This window comes from Vidua macroura, chromosome 1 (genome assembly GCF_024509145.1).
Source record: "Vidua macroura isolate BioBank_ID:100142 chromosome 1, ASM2450914v1, whole genome shotgun sequence".
In the NCBI taxonomy this organism is placed as follows: Eukaryota; Metazoa; Chordata; class Aves; order Passeriformes; family Viduidae; genus Vidua; species Vidua macroura.
Window position 1 is genome coordinate 38970668 of NC_071571.1, and position 19616 is coordinate 38990283.

A 19616-nucleotide genomic window follows, 5' to 3' on the forward strand; every position below is an offset into this window, starting at 1 on the left:
TCTTTTCCTCAGTATATGTTAGGATAAGAAATAAAATAGCTGTGGCAGGTTGAAGTGTGAAGTGTTACAGGCAGGCAGTGGGCAGTGGTAGTGTGCAGTGTCTGGTCTTAACTTACAGCCATGCACTTCCTTGGCCATCAGTGGTTCTGGAAAAAGCCCAGCAAATTGAAATGAGGACTTTGGATAACCCCAGCATCTCCCAGTTACTACCATGACTGTCTCCTAAGAGAAATTAATGTAATATCTGTAGATAAGTAGACTGATTTACCTTTTGATGACCCTGGAGAGAAAGGTCAGATTCAGGATATTTTTGCTCATAATCGGTTATCCATAAAGAGTTAGCGTACCAGACTTCATGATTGTAGCTCAAAAGGGCAGTTGCTTTGAGAAGGTAACTTGAAAGGGCACCTCAACAGCTGAAATCAGATGAGACAGATTTAATGGCCTCTCAGTGATTTCTGACTGAAAGTTCAGAGTTTGAAATTTACGGATTTTTTCTTCACCCTGTGGTAAAAGAAATGCACTATAGCCTAATAGAAATTTATTTTCAGGCTGAGTATTTAGAAGAGTTTTTCAACTGCTGCATATACATTTGGTCACTTCGGCTGTAAGGAAGAGAAAGAATAATCACTTTGTGTTTGTGGTCTTGTGTATTTTTAGCTAATGTGTTAAGACACTGAAATTCCAGAAAAGCTGTCCTCCATTTCCCCAGAGTATTTTGGTTTAACCAGCTGCATGCAGAATTTTAACTAGACTGCCACAGAAGTTGCTAGTAAATCCACTGGGATCTTAGCAGCCAAAACAGTAGATAGTAAGCACAACACTTTGCTTCCCTCAGGTTTTTAGTTTCATGGGGATTCTGCCACAGGCTAGCACTTCTCAGTGGGTTACCTGCAGAAGCCCTGTAAATTTAGGAAACCTCCCCAAATGGAGTGATTGATTCCCAAAGCTCCTTCCCATTCCTGCACTGTGTAGGGAAGGGAAAGACTGGCAATACCCACTGAGTGATTCAACTGCTTGCAAACCTGTTGCAAGTGGCATGGTAGATCTTAATAAAAATCATAGGTTTTATGTTGAGGGCAAGAAAGTGACTGATTTCATGCAGAATACTGAGAGAGATGGGGCATGACTAGAGTGGAATGACACATGTGTAGTTTAATTTAAGAGCTGCACAAGATGCAAAGGGACATTGCAAGACCTGCATGTGGAGATATTCCATTTCACATATGGGAATTTCTGGCTATATTAAGTAACTTGAGGTGATGTCTATGTGAAATACAGGTGGAAACATACCAGTGAGTAAATTTTGTCCGAGTCAATGAGTATGGCTAGGCTATTTCCATTGCAGATATGTTGGTGAGTCTTCACAGGAAATATTAGTGATTTATTCTGCCTGCAATTGTTAATGCTAACAACCTTCCATAGCTCTTTAAGCATCAGCTGCTTAGAGCATGTGGATTATCCTATTTCACACTGGTAATTAGTTAATGATATTAAAGCACTTTGAAAATGGAAATCACAGGGCAAATGCTATTTAAACAGCTCATCATTTAATGTATAATCCCATCTCTCCACCTACTTTGATTGCAATATGTAGGGAGAGGGTAAGGGAGACCAAGGAGTCTGCTTTCAGTTCAACTCCTGGTACAGGTGCTGTGCCCTGTCTGTCCTGCCTCTGACTCACCTGCTCCTCATCCTCTACCTGCCCACACTCATGTGCTGCAAAACACATTTTCTTCTGTTTTTTTTTTTTTTTTCCCATTTGTTTCCTGTCTTTCTGTTTTTGCAACTTCGTTTCTCATTTGTTCTTAGGACCTGTTTGGGGAGTGTGGGGGGTATTCCATTTGTATTTCTGGAGTCCTAATTTTTATTCTTTGGGCAGTTGGTACTCTGTTTAGCATGTTCTGCAGAACTTGAATCACTCCTGAAATACTATAGTAAATATAAAGATAGGCATTAGTTGGTATACTCATACACTTGGAAACTGCTTATGGGATTTTGGTGGATTTTTTTTTTTTTTTTTTTAAAGGGGTGGTTTGTTTGGTTTTTGGGGTTTGTTTGGTTGGTTTGGGGTTCTTTTTTTGTCCTGTCGTTCTGCAACATTCAAGACAAATGTGCCTGTAGAACCATTTGGTTTCTTTCAGCAGTGGTTTTGGGTCTTGGATTGGCAGTTCTAGGTATCCCAAGTATGACAGCTGCTGATTTTTCTTCTGTATGTCTTAAAATTAAAAAAAAAATAATAAATTAACAGTATTTTTTTAAAGACAATAATATAAATAATAAGTTAAAATTAATAGGTAAAAGAATACCAAAGGCCTACCTTTCAGCTAGTTTCAAGGGGTATTTTTCTCAGCCTGTTGTTTTGCATTGGCTTTTCAGTTTTGGTCCTACATCTGATTTCAGATGGTATTGGGTTTTTTTAAAGGACTAGAAACTCTTTTTTTTGCTCATTCCACTTACTAATATTTCAGGGATGTGACAACAGCAGGTGCCAAATTTCACATCTAAAATGAAATTGTTCAGACTGATGAGAATCCTTGAAACCACAGGTGAAGTTTCAGGCCAGTTAAATAAAGCTGTAGAGCATCCATTTGTATCATTCATTCATATAATGAAACCTGTTCTTATAACTCAGCTCTGATATATTAACCCCGCAGTTATCCTCACACATAAATGGGAGATGTGTTGCTTTCGTCAGGATCTAACCATATAAATCCCCTGTGCATGAATGGAAAAATAGAGGCCCTTAGGCTATAGGTATCAAAGGTCTCCCCTATACTTACAATAGCCTAATAAGGTTATTTTGAAGGTATAGGTAATTACTCATGGGCTCCCTATAGCCAGTGATTCATTGTTCACTACTGCAACATTTCTAAATGAATTATGTTTTAAACAAGCAAATCCTTGGCCTTCTCTTTTATGGGAGGAAAAAGAAGATGGGAGAGACACAAAATTCCACCATTTTCTGTGTTAAGTACACTGCTTGCGAGTTAAAAGGTCCCTGGTATTTGTAGCAGTTTAAATGTACTGTCGTGCTTCTTGCTGTTTTGAATGCCTATTTCTGAATTTCACATTTTGATAAAAATATTATTGTTGTCATTAAATTGATATTTAGAAAAGACTGGATACAAGAGCTCAGTGCAATGAATAAAACAGTTGGAGTTAACTATCCCTGGGGATAGAATCAATCACTGTTGTAGAAGAGGGTGACATTTAAAAAAGAAACTCAGAAGAAAATGTCATGCTTAAAAAATTAGATTTAAATGCACTAGCTCCTGATTGATTTTTATTGCACTCACATGGATACACTGATTGATTATCAGCCTTACAAATGTTTAGTACCTTTCTCACTTCTCTAATAATCAGAATAATCTAATTTTCAATGTCATTTAAGTTACCATATTCAAGGTTATAATAGATCATATTTCTAATAAAACATAGCAATTATGTAATGAATAATACAAAGCTGCAAGGAAGAGTTCAAATTTACCTTCCTCAAAAAAAGAAAAAAAGAAAAGGTTAAAAAAAAAAAATACCAGGAGTGGCTGGAAGGGCCAGTGTACGTGAAGGCAGGCGAGAGGACGATGTCTTGTGGATCTGTGGTGTGTTCCCCTGTGGTTGAACTGAGGTTCCTGGCGCGTTGGCTGGGGCGGGTTTGCCATAGCTGAATGTTATTTCTCAATAGGAAACCCTGGGCGGGCTCGAATTCTATAATGGATGTGCTTGCTCTGTGCCTGGGGAAAAATGATAGCGTGCCAGGTGCTTATGAAATGTCTTCCATGATTGTTTCTCTGTGCTCCCTGTTAATTTTGATATGTGTCTGTAGAGAGATACTATCTCACTTAATTTGAGATGTTTTCTTCTGGCGATTGTTATCCAACAGCTGACATGGTTGATTTCTCAGAATCAGCTACAAAATATGCAGGTTTCGATGTGTTTTGGTTTTGTAAGCCCCTTACACAACTGTGTACTTGTTATTTGCTTTGTCCGTTAGCAATGAGAGTTTTGTGTTTGAAATGGGCTTTGTCTCCAATCATTCTCCATATGTCAAAGCCAAGTTTTGGCATGGAAATTTGTTTTAAAATAGTTTCCTGGCTTTTTTTTAAGACCGAGCTGTTTTGCCTAAAAGAAAACATTATTTCATCTGGAAATCACAACCTAGGAAACCAATCTATTTATAACTACCTGGCATTCTGCATATTTTAGTGTGTTTGGCTTGCAATTGCGCTGCTGTTAATGTGAACAGGAGTCTCACTGTCCTGAATTGATGGCTCGTCAGTTTGTCAAGTGTGATTTTGCTGCTTCTGAGATGATTGTTTTGTTCCTTTCCATGTCTTGGAGATGGGAAACTCAAACTCCTTTAGTTCCCTCATCTTTGTGCTTTCTTCCACCAGTTCTCGGGCCTGGAATCTGCCTGGGATGTGCAACTGGGTGTTGCTTTTGACCATGGGGTCAGACAGCCTAATTCAGCGGCAGCAGCAGGGTTGCTAAGGCTCCCTTGGTTTGAGATTTTCCAAGGTGACTGTTGGGAAAGACACCCTTATGGACTGCCATTCCATACCATTTAGCACAGTTTGTTGAAGAGTAGTGTGTGTGGTATAGGTTGGGCATTTAACCTGATGGAGCACAGTTGGCATTGGCAGTAGGTAAGCATTTTGTTTATTTGACTGAAATATATGACTGAAATTGGCCACAGCTGCTAACTTCTGCCATAATTAGAATTTTTTTAGCAGCTGCCACTGGAGTTGGAGAAGCAAGAGCGTGGAGGAGCTGTGCTCCTGTGTTAGGGTTTCCACTGTGACAAACAGCTTGGTGCTTCTGGATTTCCCAGCTGCAGTGCTGGGCACCAGCCCCACAGCCGCATGTGGCACCATTGGCCTGCCCAGGCTCCCTGGTGTTCAGACAGGACAGGTGGCTTCCCAGGGAGCAGGAGGGCAGGCAGGACAGTGAGCCTCTGCCCAGAAGAGAGAACTGGCAGGTCTGCAGTGTTTCTACCTCAGTTCACCTCTCACTTCTCTTCTCACTGGCTTTTACAAACAAAATGAGTCATTTTGCAGACCGACCTTGTGCCCAGCACTGTGCAATTACTGACTTGCTCTGTGTGCTTTATGGTGCTTTTGAGGTTTGTTAGCTTAACGAGTAACTTCCAAAATATTTGGGGACAAGAGAAGTGTGGTTTTAGAGGAATGCAAACTGACTGGAAGCGCTAGTAGTTGTTGCTACAGGAACAAAACCAGCTAACTATTACACAGAGCTCTTCAAAGGTCACAGGGATCTCCAAGAGGCAAAACTGCAGTGATAGCATTTCAAATCATGAATTTATAGCTGATTAATCATTTTAATACATGAAAGGAGCTGTCTGTGTATCTTCTGGGTATCTGGCGAAGCACGGGTTGCGCAAGTAGTAGGAAAAATTGCATTGTGAGTGGCAAGTTCTTCTCCCTTGGACATGTTTGTTCCACCTTTGACAAATGGATGTACAAATATTTGGTATTCCATGACTTTACCTAATTTTCTAGAAACTGTCTAAATCTCATGGGCTGGATCCCAGCTTATCCTTAGCCAAACAGTGGCTAAGTTTGGTGGACCTGAGAGGTTTGTGTTTAAGACTGGACAATTCCCTGCATTAGGACATACTTGAAATGACCCCACTCAGGCGGGAGAATTGCTGTATGGTTACTAAATGAGAGCACTGGGGTTCTCCAAGAGAAGCTGTTTGTGTCTTCTCTATACTTAGTTCCATCTACAGCAGGCTCTGCTCTCCTTGAAGAATGCATCTGACCCTCATGCAACTTTTGTGCCCTGTCCATCACTTCGAGCAGAAGAGGGAAGGTGTATCTGAGGCTAAGGAAAAAGCAATGATAAACCTGGGGTGAGGAGAGCAGACTAAACAGGACAAGGGGTGATGTTCTGCCCCTCTACCATCAGGAAGGAGGCTGAACATCTGAAGGTAGGGGCTAGTTCCTAAGGCAACAGAAAGTATCTTTGCCAGCTTGTGAACCCTGCTGTGGCTGCCTGGAGGTTTCTGGGTGTGGAAGTGCAAGTCCTGGCATGTGTGTCAAGGGGACAGGGAAGCTGTCACAGGAAGATAGATTGAAGCAGACGTGCACAGGTGTGGGCGTGTGTCACTCAGCCTTCTGAGACGTGCCAAGACCTGGCTTCCTCACGTATCAAGATACACCTTTTTTCATTCTCCTTCCCCACACTACCACCTTATTTATTGTTCTTTAACTTCCGAGAGTTCTCATAGGGCAAGAGAGCTTCCATACTGTCCCCTGTTGGGAGCTTCTAATTAGTGCAGCCATCAAGTCAGAATTTAGTGCACAAGTAATGAAATTCATAACCTGAGTTTTCTATGGCAGCATTAATTGTGACACAGATTCATCACTGGCATATCATCATTAAAAGGCAGTGGAATTGCATCGGGGATTGATGTGATCATATGCATGTAAAGATCAAGATACCAAAAGGTGTGATTTATGTAATATAAGCATAAACTGTAATCCAAAACCCTTCCCACATGCAGTGTGACAGTTCCTGTTCCCAGAGCAGTGATGGTTTTGAAATATTTACTGCGTAAATGTGTGTGCATGTGTTTATATGTTTTTATTTAACTCTTTTAAACATAGTGTTTTCTTAAGGTCTTTCTCTCTCTCTTTTTTTTTTTTTTTGAATGTTGATTTATAACTGTAGTTAAATCTGCCCAATAGTTCTCTGTTACTGAAATGCTTTATATTTTTGGAGCTTGGGTGTTATACGTCAACACTTTAATCCATTATCTTACAGGGAATATGGAAACACTGACATATCTGATGCAGGCTTAATGAATAAAGTAAGAAGATATATATTATTCTGGATTTTCATTATTTTAAAAACTATCAGAATCATACAAGAAAGTTAATGAGGAACAAAAAATGTCCCTAGTTTTCAGGCTGTGTTACTTCTCCCCTTTCCACCCTCTGATTTGCACCAAAAGAGAAAGAGGACAGAGCTGGGCCAATTTGGTGATGAGGACTGATCAGCAGCTGTCCCTCCGGTGGCCTTTGGAGGGAAAGGGACTTCAGGTACCCTGCAGAAGGAGCAGTGCTGGGGTAGCAAAGGAGCGTGGCGGGGTTCCTGCCAGAGTTATCTCCTGTTCTCTGGGAACCCTTGGCACCTGCTTTGAAGCCTGGCCTGAATAATGCGTTCATCTTCCACGAGGAGTTCAAAACTGTTGAGGGAAGTAGTTGTTGAGGCCACCTGCTTGGCAAATTTGTCAATCAGCTTGTAGAGCTATAAGTAAGTGGGGCTTTGAGATGAAGGTTTATTGTTCTTTGTGGTTGTGTAGGAGTTTACAGAATTTTCTAAGGAACTCTTTTATCTCCCAAGTACAGCAGTGATTAGGATTTGTTTCTGAAGGGCAGTGGCAGTTTGCAGCACTCGATATATACCTCTGGGTCCTGGATGTTTTTTCAGTGCAAAACATGGTGCTTGTGCTCTGCCCTGGGGTCCAGCAAACAAATCAGAGCATTTGCTTGAAGGAAAAACTTCTTGTAAGAGGAAGTGGGGGGGAACCATCCCCCTAAACCTGACTACACTAGTAGCATTGTACCTTTGCAAGGAATAACCTTTTTGGTCCACTCTTGCTAGTCTCCTTTGGGTCTGTGTTCTCCAAACACCAAAATTGATGGTGTTTAAGGTTAGGTTTTAATCCAGTGGGGTGCTCAGCATCCCAGCCCTGATCCAGCCAAGCACATGACTGACTTCAGTGAGGGTCTGTCACACAGTTAAGTCTTGCTCAAAAAGTTAAGTTCACGCTCAAAATGTGAATGACTAGCGTCAGAATTCTCTCAATTGCAAATTCAGATCATTAGTGAGAAGACCAGAGCCATACATTGCATGGACTATGTGCCTAATGGCCTTGTGACGGAGAAACAATGTTCTCCACCTCTACTTCTTGTTTTCTATTGCACACAGTATGTTATTTCTGTAGATGCCTCTGACTCTGATGCTTTCCCAGCCCACTATTTTTTCTGCTCTTTATGATTATTGTGGTTCACTGGCATATAGGAAGTGACCACAGAAGATATGGAGACAGGCCTGGGGAACCCACAAGGAAAAAGAGCTGGCATGGAGGTGGCTTTGTGCTTCCCTCCCTATGTCACAGATAGAAGCACTTTCTGGGCCAGGACAGTACAAAATAAGAATCAGCAAGTCTTTGGCCATCCAAAATCCCTGGCCATGCTCACATGTGCCAAACCCACCAGATGCACCCCCCGAGTTTAAGGCCTTGTTTTAAATATCGTGAGGTTTTGAATACTAACAATGTTAAGATTGGTTTTATTTATCCAGTAAGATTTAGTCTTCAGGGTGTTTAATATTGACATGGAGTCTTTGGGGAGAGGGATTGATTTTGCTTGGCTTTGTTGTAAGGCCTTATGCATCTGGTTACACTTAAGACGTTAGCTTTAGCTAACAGCAAGACTCTTGATAAAATTCACAATTACTGGCAATACTGTGGACATGGACTTATCTCCTGGGCACGTTTTGTAAAATTAAGCTATTTTCATTAAAAGAACAAAGAGCAGCATGGTGATGGAGCAGCTGTCATATTTTATTACAAAACTCAAATATGTGGGAAATCAATTACAGCATGAGTGAGCACAATGCATATTTCCAGTAATCCCCCACGGCCGGGGGAAGGTAGAAGGCTGATCTGAGTGCAGAAGCAGATGGCAAGCAACTTTAGATAGCTTCACTGCCATTTTTTCTCTTTCAAGTGTTTGTGCTTCTCTTTTGATCTTCAGAACTTGATTTTAACGTGTTTCATCTTCTTTTGTTTACTGTTTTCACATTTAACTTTCCTTTTAAATAACTTCTGTTTGGTGGAGTTTGTATTAGTATGGGGCTTTGTTATCTTCCATGCTGAGGTACTTAAGAAGAAAGACAGTTGCTGTCTTTTCTTAGAGTTGTTCACATCCAATAAAATACTGAGTGCTTCACTGCAGAGGGCTTCACCATCCACTATGCACAACTGTAGTTCTACAGTAAAAAAATCCCACCTCACAAAGTTACTAAGACACTGTGCATATGAAGTTGCAGTTGACTTTCCTGGAAGGCAGATACTATGGGATTGTGATGACACACCCAGAACATAACCCTGTGGAAGTTTGGTTTAATTGCTGCTCACTACATTTAGTTCTGAAATTATTTTTAAATGAGTAAGCTGGAATTAGTGTCCTCTGTGCATATAACATTTTTATATTCAGCTAAAATAATGTGTGTTTAAAATAGCAGCATTTTACAGTGATTTGAAATAGAGCAGCAAAAGCAACATAGGTTGATCCTATTAACCCCATGTGATCTGTATCTCTGCTTTTTTTACAGCTGTCAGAAATGACAGGAACAAAAAGAAGAAGGAACCTTCAAAGCAAGAGTCCACAGAAAACTATGAAATGACAGCAGAGTTAGATGATCTCACTGAGAAGATCCGAAAAGCTCACCAGGAAACCTTCCCCTCGCTCTGCCAGCTGGGAAAATACACTACGGTGAGTGTGGAGTATTGTTTGAGGCACAGAGCGTTCTGGATATGCCTGGATGATGTGAGTTTTGGAGGCCCTGGACATTTTAAATAGATGGAGCAGTAGATTCACTCTTTGCACCTCCTAAGCCAGGAAAAAACAGAAGTGCGTGTGCAAAGGCTGCCTGCCGGGGAGAGAAATTAAACTTAGATGTGAGCGCTACTTAGCGGTATCATGAGAGACTCCTGGAGGATTAATCCAGCCAAACGACCAGCTCCGAGACCATGAGTCAGTTGCATTCCATCATTCATTAGAAATGTGTTGGCTTCCAAAGACGTGATCTCTGCTCGTGCATCAGCGGATTACAACTTTGCAGGTGTAGGGAGTTCTTAAATGCTGCTGGATTACTGGTGATAGTCCCAAAGCTACCAAGGTCAAGGAAAATATGAAACGTTTAAGTAAAACAGTTTCCAAAATACTCATTTGCAGTTTATTCCTAGAATCATAGAATATCCTGAGTTGGAAGGGACCCACAAGGATCACTGAGTTCAACTCCTGGCTCTGCACATGACAACCCCAAAAATTACACATCCTTTCCCAGTCTACCAAAAGATCCCATAACAGCAAAAACTTCTACTGCTTTTAGAAATGAAAAATCAGCCCCCTCATCAAGAAGCTCAGTATTATGGGAATTTCTCCAGAGTTGAGTTGGGGAAATAATTTTTCTTTTATACATATGTATGTTGCTAAATGCAGGGAAAGTCAGTGATTTTAATTGATTAAAGAAAATTCAATGTCAAGTTTGCAAATCCAGTAATAAAAGAGATGATGAAAAATAACTGTTAGGTAATGTTTAGAGCCTTATCAGTAGAGAAATGACTACTGGGTCTGGGCTTGCTGCTGGTTGCAGCAGCACCAACTGTTTCAGAGGGATGTGCAAAACATCCTGAGGTAGTCAAGCATGTGCTCTCACTGCTGAGAGCAGGAGTTTAGGAGTGACATGGCTGGGGCAAGGAGACAGCTGTCTCCATGGTTCTTGTCCTCCAGCCCCAGCTGAAGATCTGGGACTAATCCTCAGAGGCCAGGTGAAATACTTGTATCACTGGATTGCTCTCTGGTTTGAGTAAATTTTCTGCTATTGAAACAAACATTAAATTTCTCAGAGTGACATAGGCAAATCCCTGTGTGCCATCAATATTCACTGTTTTAGCAATCAGGGTGTTTTTTTATGGCTTAGTAATCTATTTACAAAACAAAGTGCAAGGCTCAAAACTGAGGTCTGAGTGTAAGACTTGGTATTTAAGTGCACAAAAAGTACATATGTGATTTTAGAAAAAGGCATGTTTTTCATGTTGCTGAAAGTATTTTCACTGCCACGTCTCGTCCCAACTTCGCAAGAGCAGATCCCTTGCTAGCCCGGGCTAGCTCTTTTTGGGGTGATAGCGAGAGGCACTCCCTGCTGAACCCAGCAGGGCTTTAGGAGAGTGCCTTTGTGGGTCCGAGGACACTGCTGATCCCACCGGCAAGGAAGGAGGCGACACTCTTCTGGGGGTAGGTCCAAGATTTATTGTGACTCTGAGGAGAGCCCCAGAGCCCAACACCACTCGAAAACGTCCCAGAAGAGAGTGAGCTCTGGGCCTTGAGCAGGCCCTGATATAGGGTGGGCAGGGAAACCTGATCAGCCAGTGGGAGAAGACATGGGAGGGGCCCTCCGAGGGAAGGACAGCCGGGGTATCCACTTAGCAGGGAGGAGGGGAGGGACCCCAGGCCACTGTCCATCACCAAGCGACCCCGGCAGAAGCCTCCAGACAAAGGGGAAGGATGGACAAGTCAGCTGGGAGGGGTCAGGGGCATGAGTCAGGGTTTTTGGGATTGATGGACACACAGGTGCTGATGGGAAAACCTGGGATGAACCAAAGAGGCACAAGGGGGGTACAGAGGGATAAACCATTTTGAACATACATACAGGGGAACCTAAAAACACAACTCCACATTTCACAAGCACTTTTCACATTTACATCTGAGCCCCATGTAAACTGGTTAGTACTGGGAAGGAGCCCATCCTTCCCATGTTTCTCTGGTCCTTCCCAGCAGGAACACGTTAATACATATTTCCACATTACTTGGGAGTTAGCAGAGTGCACTGCAGCTGGTGGGATGGTACTGTGCTGCATCCTGGTAATTGCCAAAGATCCTCAAGGGCTGAAAGATAAACCTTGGCACCTCTACACTTGCATTAGGTACTGGATGCTGAAGTATCATTAATCTTTTAGCTCTTGAAATTATACAAGTGGATGAAATTGGAGAGGGTCTTGTTGCATAGCACACCCACTGCTGATGCTTTTGTCCTTAGGTTCTGTCTGAACCCCACAGCGAGTTTATGTCCCTGTTGGAATTTCAGAGCCCTTTTTGAGAGCACCAGGATCTCAGTAATGAGCAGATGAATCTGGTCTGTCTGTGGAACACGAGTAGCCATGATTTGACCACACTCTTTCTGAGGCTGGATATTGGTTGTTCATATCTCAAGCCTGATGGAACAGCCTGGGGTAGGAGATTTCTTGTTTTTAGCATTGCTCTGTTGGAAGTCCAAAGCAGTGAACAGCTGCATGAAGCTCACCTCCCTCCTGCTTTGTCATGGTACAAGTTGCAATAACAAAATTATATTGAAAGAATTCTTTTTGGCTTACCTTGAATCTTTAAGAGTGATGCAGCTTCCTTCAAACGCTGCATCAGAACTGATAGCAGTGATGCTACATACTGTCTTCTTGCTGCATTCTCATAGTCTGTGTGTGAAATGCAGAGTGTTTAAATCTCTCATCGAGGTAAGGCCTGGCAGCCGCTTTGGCATTTTATGTAGGACTTCAGTGTTAAGAGCTCACGTGGGAAGGACAGAGTAGTGCTGGGGCTGGAGTAAGGGTCATCTTTCCCTCCAGCCGCCCACAGCCCAGGGGCAGGGGATAATCCTTTCTGCATCACTGAGGATACAAAAGGATCTGAGATGTGGAAGCTGTGTGTGCTGGTCACAGGAGCACAGCTCCGGTGCCTGGACACCACCACTAGCTGCTGATCGAACGGCAGGGCTCTGACTGCAATCTGAGACACTTGAAGCAGAGACCAGAAATCAAAAAAGAAAGAAGCACAGAGCCTTTTTTCTAAGTGCTGAGTCCAAGAGGAGTCTATAGGCTAAAAGCCTATGCCACTCTGCTTTTTTTTTAATAGTAACAATGTAGTACATGTAGAAGATTGCCCCCAGTCCTGTTTTTATGCCTGGTTCTGCGTGCTTTCAGTTGTGAAGCATGGCGTGCTCACACTACAGAGCACACAGATTGCTTTTGTAACCTTAGATTTTTTAAATTTAATTCTCTAAGTGAGAGGTGAGAAGTGAGTGTTTCTAACCAATGTGGATTCTGTTGAATTTTGTGAGCCTTGCATTTGTGTGGGATGGTGGATGGCAGAAACTGTTCTGCAAGAGCAGCCCTCGAGTGCCTTCGTTTACATGATCATTCAGACTGTTTCAAAAGAAGATTTCGTTTGTTGCTAAACAGAGCAAAAAATTATAGGAGTGTAAAGTGAAAAAGACCTTACAGAGATAGAGTAAAAATAAAAATCTGTTCCGGCATTTGGCTTGTGTATCTGGCTCCTCTCACTCTTGAGTACTGCGGCATGCATTTCCCAGAGGGAAAGGTTACATGGTGATTCCCCCCCCCCTCCATTATGTGTTTTTACCTGTTAAAAATGGTTTTGGAGAAGCATTTTCAATTACTTTTTTTATATCCATCTGCTCTTTAAAAAGAAAAAGTGGCCCCATGCTTTGCATAGTTAATAGAAGTCTACTTAAAATAATGGGAGAATAGCACTTGTATTAAATCCCCTGGGTCATTTGACTTAACAGTTGCATTTGGTGGGCAGTGACAAGTACAGTTCTACCAATGATGAGAATCAGCAAGCTGTTTAAATGTAATGGATTCCAAAAGTCTATCATAAACAGATCTGTTTTATTACTGTCATCCAGGTAAGAGAGAGTGCCTGAGTAATTTCTCTGGAGATGTCATACTTTATAGTATAATTGAGTGTAACTATACTGCTTGTCCCTTGAGAGTGCTGTTATTTGTAAGTGTACAGCTGTGTTACATCCAGCCTTGTGATAAAGGGAGGACAAATCAGAAAACAATTTTGGCTCTGCAGACCCTTGCTACAGATTCTCCTGGGTTGCTCTTGGCTAGCTGGAAGTGAAGAGGTTCCACATCTTGGCAGCATTTTGTTCTTTTTAAGTGCTGGTCTTAGAAGTTACACAGCTATTGTTCTGTGCCATTGCAGAGGAATATATATATACATATATGTGTATATATATATAATGTGTGTATCTCCTGATACTGGGACTGAGCAGGGACATGTGCCGTGGTCCTCAGTGAACTCGCTGGAGCTGCAGTGCATTGCTGCTTTTACTAAAGAGGCATCACGAGTGTTCCTGATTAGGGCAGAGTGCCCCTGTGAGCCTTGTTTCCTTTGTAAAGTGGATTTTAAAGACAGTAGGGATTCTGCTGCTGTGTATGTTTCTATGAGTACCTCATCCCATATTGTTAATGTGGAGACAGAGCAGCCTGCAATGAAAAAAACAAAAATGATGGAAAAAATGGGATCAATTTATGTGGCAAAAATGGCTGTTTAATTGGATTTCATAGCAAGGTTGGGCTTTTCCACTGATAAAGATGCCACTAGGGTGTATTACAGTATTGTTCCACCATATGTGCACTGGTGCATAGGCCTGAAAAACATGTGAGACTGCTCCTGGAAAAGATGCCCAAAAACCCATTTCAGTAAAATATTCAGGAAAAGTCATAGCGTCTGCATCTTTTTCACAGCATGGATAGAGGAGATCTTCAGGCAAATTTAATCAGAGTTTTTGTTTCTGTTGTGCATTTTTTTTAAACTCCATGTTTTATTGTTCAACCTATACATTGATATTGAGTCAGTTTTGGTTTTTCAATTCTGAGAAATGCTGCTAAAAATCCAGCTCTTCTTCCTGTGACACTTGTGTTGACATTCATTAACAGATAGAAGGTTAAAACTCTTTCCATTTGTAGCATCTCAAGGATAATGTGTAAACCACATTAGCTCCAATGCTGAGGGATCGGGCACCTGGCATAATAGAACACCTGGTTATTTTGTGTTTTATTAACTGCTCCTTCTCTTCAGTTTGCATAATAGAGAGTTAGATTTACATTTGTTATGACGGTTGTGCATTACTCCTAATAGAAGATGCGTCAAACTTCCCGTTGCTGGCACTGCAGCATGATAAAGTAACCTCATATGATACTGATGAAGATTTCGTTCACACTTGCTGGTTTCATGCAACGTCTTTTTTTCCAGATGGATACCCTATTGTAAAATGATTTCCTGCTTTAGGCTCTGCTTTGTGTAGCTCTCTGCGATGCCATCTTTCTATGAACTGGATAAACTGCCTATTAAATTTAATTACAGCCTGAATGACTGCACATCTTGATCTTATTTTTCCTCCAATGTACTGTATTTCACCAAGGTCCTTGAGGATGAAATAAAATAAATCTGAAGGATGCATACTCCAGTAGCCAAAAGAAATGTTTCAAAGGACATTACAATCACTGTTAACTCATTAGTTTTGGACCATTTTGAAGGCAGTTCTTTAGGTTTAGCATAATAAAGACATTTTCTTTTGTAATTTTAAAAAAAACCAAAAGAAAATAGAGAAAACTCCCAGAATAAAAATTCAAATAGAAATGATGAAATGAATTAATTATCCCCTAAAGAGAGGAGTAGCAGGAAAAAGTGTGCATGCTCCTGTGCTCAGCACAGTCAGTGTTTATTTTTTGCAATTAGGGCCTAATGTAAATATTCCTGGCTCAAATCTCCACGCTGTTCCAAGTGGGGGTGGATGTCAGGCTGGTGGCGCCCTGGGGACCTGTCAGAACTTTGCCGTGATGGTAGTGGTGGTGTCTTGTGAGGGCAGCACCAGGATGGGGTCCAGAGCATCACAGCCAAGCTGAGCTCACTCCACATTGCCTCACCAATCTCTTCCAGCCTTTTGTCCTTCCTGTGAACCAAAGAAAGTTGACAAGATAATGGCTTCACTGGTTTTCTAAGAGGTGGATGTCCTCACCATCAGCAGTGGTGGTGGCAGGCTCACTGGAAATGTTTCCTCCAAGGAAGTGTGATCTGTGTAATTTGAATGCTTTTTGATGGCTATTTAATCTGCCATGTCTGTTAGACTTTTAGGTTGAGACTCTGCTCATTTAACTTTAATTTTAAACTTAATTTAACATTTTAACTTCAACCAGCTGAGACTGAGGCAGCTGATCACATGGACTTCCTCTGCAGCTGGGGAGAAAGCCACTGCTTGAGCATGTTTTTGTAGGTTAAATTTCTCCTGCAGTGAAGAGATCACCCACATGCTGAAGGCAGCTGTAATGCACGCTGAACTTGGTGGCTTATGAAATAGGGAGTTGGAGGTCACCATCACACTGGCTGCATCCTAAATAGCATGGGATCAAATGCTGACAATACACTGCATGTGAGGGCAGAAGGAGAGGAGATTTGTGTATTTCAGAGCTCTGTCATTACCTGTTTCTTGTCACTCTGCTGGAGTCCTGGGTTGATTGGAATGGACTTAACAGGTCTTCTCATGATACCCAGTGTTGGTGGGCTGGCAACAAATGGGCCACAGCAGATTTTGAGTCAGACTGTTCTTGGCTGACATGTTCAGCTTTTTCAAGGGTTAAGTGGTTGTTCCAAATGTATGAAAATGTGAGTTTGATCACAAAATTAACACAGGTTTCTTATGCACTCTAGAAAATGATGGAGACTTTGAGGTAGGTGAATATAAACATTCCCTGAAAGATGCCACCAGAATGTCCTTGTTACAATTCCAGCAGTGGGAGTGTATGTTGGATGCACCTTCAAATGAGCATGTAGCATGCATCAAGGCACATGGGATTTTCCTTAATATCATGTAAATAAATGCTCTGTAAGCCATGGGACACAGTAGCTTCAGAAAGCTGTGGCAGAGCCACAGAGCAGTGAAATTAAGCAGAACCAATTTTCTAAGACCTTAAGTATGTGAAACTATGTTCCAAATATTGTGCTGTTTTTTCCAGAGGAGGACCCAATATTCTTGTTCCACTGTTCATTTATATTTTCTGGGGTACAACTGTTAATTGTCTTTTCTCAATGCACTTATTATATAATGGCAAGGAAGAATAATGAGGGTGGCATTTGGAAATGTTTAAGTTCATTTCTATTCCTTGTACAGATGGCTTCTGCAATCATAAGTAACAGAGAAGTATCCAAGGAATTTTCAGGCGATTAATCCAAGTTTAAAACCAGCATCATCCCAACAGCAAGCTGCAGAAAATGCCTGGAATGTTAATAGAAAGTACTTCTGGAAGGAAAACGTAGTTGTTGTTTTCTTCCCTTGAAAACCATTTGCTGAAAGGGATGTTGTTGATTTATGGTACCTTCTGTCTGTCTTTCCAGAACTCCAGCGCAGATCATCGGGTTCGACTGGACCTTGGGCTTTGGGACAAATTCAGTGAACTTGCGACGAAGTGCATTATTAAAATAGTGGAATTTGCAAAGCGATTGCCAGGCTTTACAAGTTTGACCATTGCAGACCAAATAACTCTACTGAAAGCAGCCTGCCTGGATATACTGGTATGTATTTTTAACATCATTGTTCTCCTACTAATGTGTTTTCTATTCTTGTTTTTACTGTAATTGACAGGAAGAGGGGGGTGAAATATGGCCATGACCTTATTGTTGTAAAATTGAACTTACTGGGTAGTCTTACTGGGTAGTGTGGTCAGAAGATTACTCCAGCACACCTACAGAGGTGTGTTTTGGGGGATGAGCATACTTCTCAAAAGCAGTCCTTACACTTTGTGGCTTTCAGTAAAACACATTTTAGTATTGTGGCATGTGTAACTTTGGAAAATTTTCTTTACTGTTAACATTGAAGAGAGACCTGTTTCTCCTTCCTTCCTCCTTCATCCTTCTCCCTCTGCATAATCCTGTGCATAAAGGATACCTAGAGAGACAGTCCACTGTATAATGGTTTAGGAATGTGCTGTACCTATGGTCATGAGGGAATTTAAGGAATAAGACACAAGTCTTCAGAATTCGTGTTTTTAAGGTTTTAGAGGGGAAGCTGGTGTTCCTGGAGCCTGTCAGATGCAAACCTCTGGCCCTCATATCCCCCTGCCTTCTCCAGTGCTGCAGGTATCTGTGGAAGTGGCCGATGTAAACCTCAGTACAGGTTTTGGCTAAATGTAATTTAATTTTAAACAGGCAAATATACAACCTGCAGGGCAGAACTGTGCAGATGGGCAGGGAGTTTTTCCCCAGACCTTTGCCACTAGATCAAGGCAAAGCTGTCTTCCCTCCCTTTGTCTCCAGTTGTTTCTGTCATGCTGACCTTCAGAGCAGCCCTCTGGGATGTCAGCATTTCTTTATCAAGACCTTAGAGGTCTTCAGGCTTTTAGTGGCAAATATGCTTCTTATTACTGGTTGTAGTAATAACTTGCAGTAAAACAGTATGTTCAGTGTAAACATATTTTAAATGTTTCATTCTGAGCACAAACCTTCAGGTCCTCATTGAGCCAAGCTTGGCCAGTCTAGAAGCATCTTTTAAGATGGCTACTGTAGATATATTTTTTTGTCATGACACAGGAGTTTAAACTAGGGAAGCTGAAGTTGAAGTAATTAATCTTAGAATTTCTAAAAGTGCATTGCTTCAAACAGGATCATGTTGAGGAGGACGTTAACTGCTGTGACCTTTTCCTCTTGTTTTGTCAAAAGCTGTTTGGAAGAATTGCATCAAGAGGACATTGATGAAGGAGGAAGAGGGGTAGGAGAGGGGAAGGGGTATCATTCTTTGGCCTATAGAAAAAGGGAAGGTTGAGGTTGCCCTGCCATGCTTGAGAGTCACCTCTTGTTGTTCCCTTAATCCAGGCACCCATTCAGACTCAGCCATCTCATTGTTACTGAGAGTGTCCCTCCGTGGGGCAGGGCCATTCGTTACCGATTGCACGCCTGTCATCACCAGCTCTGTCCTGATCAGATTCTGTTACGTTCCCCTTACACGAGAGGCAGATGGTGATCAAAAACCTGCAGCGTTGCCTCAAGTGTGTTCTGCCAGCAGCAGGGGATGGGAACTGCTTTGTGCTGTGCTGCTGTAACCCATAACAAATAGTTAATACAGAAACTACATAAAAAGGGTGGGGAGGAGCCAGGATATGGCAAGAACCTGCTCATCCAAACCTTCTACCCTAAAACTTCAGCCCTTAAGCTGCCACCCTGTTAATTTTGCCATGCCCTGACACCATAGCTGCTGGATAACAAATACCCTAATTCTGTAATCCTGCAAGCTCCTGATGCTCTTTGTTGGGGTGGGCAGTGGCAGCTTGCCCTGGGAGCGTGCACAGCCCCTGTTGCACAGGGTCCCTGCAGCAGCTCCACTCAGTGCTGCCATTGCCAGCACTGGCTCAAAAATTGAGGGGGACCCTTTTTGGTAGGGGTTTTATCTGAAGTGCCTCGATAAACGCACTTTCATTAAAGTGAGTAAATAAAAGCCTAGTTGCCAGATTAGAAAAAGAGAATGAAGCAGGTGGTAAATGGTGACTTTATTTCAACTAATTAATGGATAGAAAAGTTGATTCTTTAATACAATTCACCACTTTTACTTTGTGGCCATAGTTCAAGCTCTAGTTATAAACTCTAGTTTAAACTTCAAGCTCTAGTTATAAACTTCAAGCTCCAGTTATAAACTTCATTGAGGCCTGTCATTCCAGATCACCTGCTCATTCTGTTTTTATTTTTCACAAAGTCAGAGAAGGTGACACATCCGAGCAAGCAGGGCATAGCAAGAACCATAGGAGCCTGCAGCTGGGAGGAGCTGAGGCTTTTCCAAACCCAGGAACAAATATGGCACAGCTAATAGTCCTAACTTTCCTGTGTGACATTTACACAAACTTTATGTGACTATTTTATGTGCTGCTTAAAAAGAAAATGGGATAATTACCATGACACAGTAATGCGTGGTGTGTGCACTGCCTGTGAAATGCTGTATCCATTAAACCAGCATCA

General features: G+C 41.9%; 1 protein-coding gene across 4 annotated transcripts in view; it reads left to right on the forward strand.

Annotated features, from left to right (window-relative positions):
* RARB (retinoic acid receptor beta) overlaps positions 1-19616 on the forward strand; it is a 204448-nt gene that overhangs the window by 173713 nt on the left and 11119 nt on the right. For all 4 annotated transcript variants that reach the window (XM_053970722.1, XM_053970716.1, XM_053970735.1 and 1 more), the window contains 2 exons: positions 9367-9527; positions 17010-17186. In XM_053970722.1, coding sequence (XP_053826697.1) covers positions 9367-9527; positions 17010-17186 — 338 coding nt within the window. The remainder of the gene's footprint in view (positions 1-9366; positions 9528-17009; positions 17187-19616) is intronic.